The sequence below is a fragment of the Macadamia integrifolia genome, chromosome 5 (assembly GCF_013358625.1).
Source record: "Macadamia integrifolia cultivar HAES 741 chromosome 5, SCU_Mint_v3, whole genome shotgun sequence".
Classification (NCBI taxonomy): domain Eukaryota; kingdom Viridiplantae; phylum Streptophyta; class Magnoliopsida; order Proteales; family Proteaceae; genus Macadamia; species Macadamia integrifolia.
The window spans coordinates 20,613,548-20,619,936 of NC_056561.1; the positions used below are offsets into that span (position 1 = coordinate 20,613,548).

General features: G+C 36.6%; 1 protein-coding gene across 2 annotated transcripts in view; it reads right to left on the reverse strand.

Moving 5' to 3' along the window:
- Window positions 1-1,141, reverse strand: part of LOC122078785 (sister chromatid cohesion 1 protein 2-like) — a 7,403-nt gene extending 6,262 nt beyond the window's left edge. Inside the window, exon 1 of one of the 2 annotated variants that reach the window (XM_042644913.1) lies at window positions 788-1,141. In XM_042644913.1, coding sequence (XP_042500847.1) covers window positions 788-911 — 124 coding nt within the window. In that variant the 5' untranslated portion in view covers window positions 912-1,141. The remainder of the gene's footprint in view (window positions 1-787) is intronic. The other variant, XM_042644914.1, reaches the window with a different exon arrangement.
- Window positions 1,142-6,389: the final 5,248 nt, after the last annotated feature.

Sequence of the window (6,389 nt, forward strand, 5' to 3'; positions counted from 1 at the left end):
GGGGGGGGGGGGGGGGGGGGGGGAGTGCGTGGTCTTGCTGAGCAGGACCGGTCACTTCCCTATCTAGTGGTTGCATACCACAAAAATAAGCTAAAACCATGACTAGATTTTTGAAACCGTAATGGATTATGGATAAATTGGAAATGGAGAAAAACTATAGAAAAGGAAACAAAACCAATGTAGCAAACAACAGCTTAGAGAGGCATACGGAAAGCAAGAGGGGCTAAAACATTCAGATTTCATCGACAGAAAAAGAGGGGGGAGGGGGGGGGGGGGGGGAGACAATTGTAGCTAAATGAGCCAATTTATATAAAACCTGATCAGAGTGCCTCTTTTTCTCATGCTCAAGATAGCTGCTTGATTTAACCATCTATGGATGATTACGGAGAAGAGCAATTTTTTCAGTCTCACATAGCCACATCCGTGCAAATAGAACACTGTTAGAAGAAACTTAACACACAGGAAAATAAGCACAAAGACACATAAAGCTCAGACCAGGACACAAGACGAGAAAAAGCATGGAACACCACAGAAGTAGATTCACATTGTGTAACTAATTCAAAGCGAAGCAGAAAAACAAAACCATTACAACAAATTAGTAGTAGAATCCCAAACGGGTTCAGCTAATTCAGCGAGTAATGCCATTCATCAACGCATGAACATACATAAATGATTATGAACCATTTACTGTCTCTCACTACAGTACCCAAGAAGAAGAAACACAGACATATAATTGAGCGAGATGGGAAGAAGCAAGCCTGAGAGAAAAGGGAAATGGAGACAATACCAACAGAAGCAGAGATGTCGGTGACTGAAACTCTGTCTTTCTTGAGCCTATTGTGACAATAAGCAGCAACCCAGATGGTTCTGGAAGGCCCCTTACTGAAAAACAGAGCTTGTGAGTTGGACATTTCTCCCTTTCCACTCCCTATTTTCTGGGTCTTCGTTTTGGCTCTAACGGTCGAGAGCAGAGTCTTCTGCTACTGCAACTTTTTCAAGCTCAAAATAAAATCTTGAGGCTTTTGGGTTTTTGGCAGAGAGAGAGAGAAACCGAAGCAATTGTTTGAAGAACAGTGGAGTTCTGAAGACGAAGAAGAAGAAGAGAGAGTCGCCATGAATGAGAATTTCAGCTTTAACAGGAGGAGCCAAAATTAAAAATTTCTTTGTAAGGTAATTCATAAATGATTTCAGGAAATACCCAGTAACTGAAGCGTTGAATGACAATAATACCCTTTCCAACTTCTATTTAAATTGTTGATTAATAATTTTAGTATATCCTTTGTCACAGCCATGTGAAATGGGGTATTTTAGTAATTTGAGTTAAAAAACTGAAGGAAAAGAGACAGAAGACACAGAGAGAAAGAGGAATTTCGGGGGAAGTACAGAAAATATTTTGAGGAGGGTGGGCCAAGTGTTTATGGTAACGGGTAATACATTTACTTTTTTCTTAAAATTAAAATATGAATTTTTATAAAAGGAATTTTCTTATCGACACTCTCGAGGTATCAAAATTTTTGTAATCTTACTTTTTTGCCCCCTTTGATACGATAAATTTTGTTCGTTGAAAATGATAATGTCACACTCATTTTACATGTGTACTTCTCAACCATTTTTAAAAATTCTTTTATATCTGCCTTTTAAATCTTTTAGAAATAAGACACCAATGGATGTGTCATTCAGACACTCCTTTCATTAAAAATAATAATAATAAGGGAGAGAGATATGTATGCCACCGCTATCAAGTATGCTAGCGGATAGCACTAATAGGAACACATGATGGAGTATCATTCAGAAATGATATGAGATATGAGAGTCATTTCAGAAAAAAGGAAGAGAAAGATAGACACAATGGGTGCTAGCATACTTGATATCGGCTAGGGGTGTCAATCAGTCGGTCCGGCTCGGTTTCGATCCAGGTTAAGTCGGTTTCGGTGTGGGAAAGTTGAAACCGAAACCGAACCAATAAGGAAATTCCGGTTTCGGTTTGGTTTCAATTTCAGTGCGGTTTGGTTTCGGTTTGTCTTCGGTTTCTTAAATCGATTTGTAACCGGGTTGGTTTTGGTTTTTGGTCCAGTTTGGATTCGACTTTCCATACAAATGTTTACAAAACTATGCAAATTTTGATTTTTTTAATGAATTTTGGAGTGTTTCGGTTTCTTACTGGTTTGGTTTCAGTTTCGGTCCGGGTTTTGAGTCCGATTTCGGTTTGGTTTCGGGTTCATCCGATTTCCGGTGTGGTTCTGTTTGGTTTTGGGGTTGCAATACTCCAAACCGAACCGACCCAATAAGGCTTCGGTTCGGTTCGGTCCGTGTTGTTATCGGTTCGGTCCGGCCGGTTTTACCGGTTCGATTTAAGAATTGACACCCCTAATATCGGCGGTATACCCAACCTTTTCCCTAATAATAATAATAAAGATTTAGACACAAAGAGGAATCTTTAGGGAAGTATAGAAATTTTTTTGATAGAGTGTGCCAAATAGAAATGGTGAATGATAATACATTTGCATATTTCTTAAAATTAAAATTTTGAATCTCATAAAAGAAATTTAAGATTTAGACCGAGAGAGGAATTTTTGGGAAAGTATAGATAGAATTTTGTTGGGGTGTGCCAAAGATTTGGCTCTTCTGTGGTGCAAGACAATGTCTGGCACGCATCCAATGCCTAGCAATGCCTTGGGTTGCGTGTGATCTCCTTGGGCTTCGTGCCAAAGTGTTTCTGGCCATTGGATGCACGCTAAACACTGTGTTGCGCCACAGAGGAGCTCAATCTGTGTGCCAAGTGGAAATGGTAAACGACAATACATTTATTTCTTTCCCACAATTTAAATTTTTGGATTTTCATAAAGAGAAATTTACAATTTAGACATAAAAAGAGGAATTTTTTAAGAAGTACATAAAATATTTTGCTGGGGTGTGCCAAGTGGAAATGGTAAATGGTAATATATTTACTTCTTTCCAAAAATTAAAATTTGGATTTTCATAAAAGAAATTTAAGATTTGTACTCTCAATTTTTAAACCTAGCAACTTGGTGGAATTCCCCAAGGGAGACGAATTTTAACTATAAAATGGAAGTAAGTTTAATACCATAAATGTTTGTAGGGAGAGGTTTCTCTAAGCAAGCGGCATAAAAGAGCAAACCAATGGGGTGCAGCAAAATGATATCTCACATTGGAAGATAGCGAAGTCATTTCATATGAAGAGGATAAAGATAGACGACGTAGAGGGTGTTTGGAAGGTCTTTTCCCTTAAGGTTTTAAATTGTCAAACCTTGCATGGAAAATAGATTAATTTTTTTTAGCAAGAGATATTATAAGGCAAGGAATCAATATGATAACAATGTGAGAATCTCTCACACCAAGCTACTAGGAGCATAGGAAGGACATTTCATTGTTCGCATCATAGTTGTCGAGGCACCTAAGCGAATCAAGGCAGTCGAGGGGGATAAACAACCAAGGTGACACCGTCAAGGCACCTAAGACGGCCATCCCAAAAAAACCACCTTGGCAACTGTGGTTTACATACATATGGGTCAAGTGTCAAGGAGGAGAGATAATCTCATGAGGGGAGAGTGTGAGAGGGTACATAATGCCGATATTGTGGACATCATTTTCCCATATTATTATTTGTACAACTTTGACACTATCTCCCAGAATTTTGTTTTTTAAGTTGAAATTACTTAACCTGAAATGTCACTCTAAAGGGTTTTTTTCTTTTTTCTTGTCATTTTTTAGGAGACTATGTAATGAGCTCCTAGCTCAGTGGCAAGGAAAAGAGATAATGTCAAGGAGGAGAGAGAGTGTGAGAGGGCACATAATACCGATAGCATGGACTTCATTTTTTATACAATTTCTACAACTTTGACAATATCTTTCAGTTTTTTTTTTCTCTTTTCTAGTTCAAATCCCCCCCCCCCCAAAAAAAACTCTCTCTCCATCTCTCTCTCAAGTATCTCTTTTTTTATTATTATTATTATTATTATTATTATTATTATTATTATTATTATTATTATTATTATTATTATTTTGGGGGGTGGGTGGGTGTTGGGAGCTTCCAACTCAATGGCAAGAACTTATGCAGTTAGAATCCAGCATAAGTCCCTCGTGGGTCTCTTTCATGGCTCCTTGTGGCTCCCTATCAGTACAAGATCAAGAATTTTTATTATATCTCTATAGGCAAAGGACCCCATAACACTACTGTATAGTTTCCATTCTACACTTCCCACATTTTATTTCATGGACCTCACATTCCATCCACATTAAATGCCTCTTGTGTGCGAACTGATTTCCTGCAAAATCTATCTGTGGAAAAGTGCACTCTAGTGCCATGAAAAATCTTTATTCATTTTACAATTTTTGGTAGTTTGTTTATTTTGCATCAAAAGATGTTGATATGCACCTTTTATTTATGTTGCAGACATTATGATCATCTCCAGACCCATAACAATGGGAGCTTTGTACACTGAATATGCATTTTCCTTTTATTCCAAAAGCCTCGATTCTACCTTTATTTTTTTTTTTGGTGAAAAGCCTCAATTCTATTATTGTAGGGGAAGGAGTTTCTAATATCATTTACCACAAATACTTAAGGTCATATAGGGATTAAAATAGGAAATGCCCTTAAGATACCTTCTTTTATTCCAACGCTTTTATTAATTATAATTCAGGGAACACAATTGATTAACATCATATTTTGAGACATTAAAAGAAAAGGGTTAAGAACTCGAAAACAAGTTAGATTCATTTACTAAAATGGATTAAGTTGTACTTTGCCTATGGTAATGCTATGATTGGACTCTGGACTTATCATTAACTTCCATCCCTCATTGACTCAGTAGCAGACAACTAGGTACTTAGACTCAGGCATAAGTTCATGGGAGGTCGAAGGTTCGAACCCCCATTTTTTTTTATATAATAGTAAGTAGGTTAATAGTTAACAATAAATTTGGCCGAGTGACCCCTTGTGGGTCCTTGCCTAGCCTCTTGTGGGTCCCTGTCAGTACGAGATCAAGGTTTCTGGTTATATATCTCTGTAGGAACAAAATCCCATGACACTAGTGTGTTGTTTCCATTCCACACTCACATTCTTTGTGCGAACCAATTTCCCGCAAGAATAATAGGTTGAAAAATGCACTCTAGTGTTGTCAGAAACTTTTTATTCATTTGGCAATTTTTTGATTCATTATTTATTTTGCATTGAATGATGTTGATTCACATTCTTTTTATTCATGTTGAGTGCACTATGATCCTCCCGAGACCTATAATGACGGAAGCCTCATGCACTAAATAATATTTTATTACAAAGGTCCCCATTCTTTTTTTTTTTGGGTACAAGGTCCCTATTCTATTACTGGAAGGGAAAGAGTAACTAAGAGCATTTATGAGAATACATGAGGTCCAATAGGCAATAGGGATTAAAATAAGAAATGCCCTTAGAATTTTTCTCTTATCTTAGCCCTCTTATTGGTTAGAATTTAGGAATACAAGGGACTAACACCATCTCCCTATTTTCAGATCTTTCTGAATAAAAAAAAAAATTTGAAAACTAGAAATATAAGTTAGATTCATTTATCAAAATGGATTATGTTTTCCTTCACTTACAATGATGCTATGATTAAACTTTGGGTTCATCATTAACTTCCATCCTTCATTGACTTAGTGGTAGGCATACAAGTAGTTGGTCTCCAACGCAAGTCAAGGGGATGTCAAGGGTTTGACCCTCCTATCCCCCCAACCCCACCTTTCTTGATATAATAGTCAAGTGGCTCTCTTGTTAGTCTTTATCTTGCCAAACATGGGTCTTGCATTAAAAAACAAAAAGAAAAAAAAAATCTTTTTAAGTATTCATGTATCGTTTTTTAAAGTATTTAAATACGTTCATGTGAAATTGTACAAGATAAGGGTTTTTGCTTATTTCTCTTAAGGCAAAGGATCCCACAACATTAGTATACAATTTCCACACTCTTACATTCTATCCTTGTTAGATTCCCCACAATATCTATTGATCGAAAAGTGTTATCTAGTGTTGTGAGAAACCTTTATTCATTTTACAAGTTTTGATATATTATTTGTTTTGCATCAAATGACATCAATTAACATTCTCTTTATTTATGTTGTGTACATTATGATCTTCCCCTAATCCATAATGGCAGGAGTCCTGTGCACACTGGATAGTATTTTTCTTTTATTCCAAAGGTCCCAATTCTATTACTAGAGGGGAATCAATATCTAAGAGCATTTATGCAATACATAAGGTCTGATAGGGATTAAAATAGGAAATGACCTTACATGGCTTCTTTTATTCCAGCCCTCTTATTGGTTAGAATTCGGGGAAGATGAGGGATTAACATCATCTCCCTATTTTCAAACGTTTTTGAGCAAAAAAAAAAAAA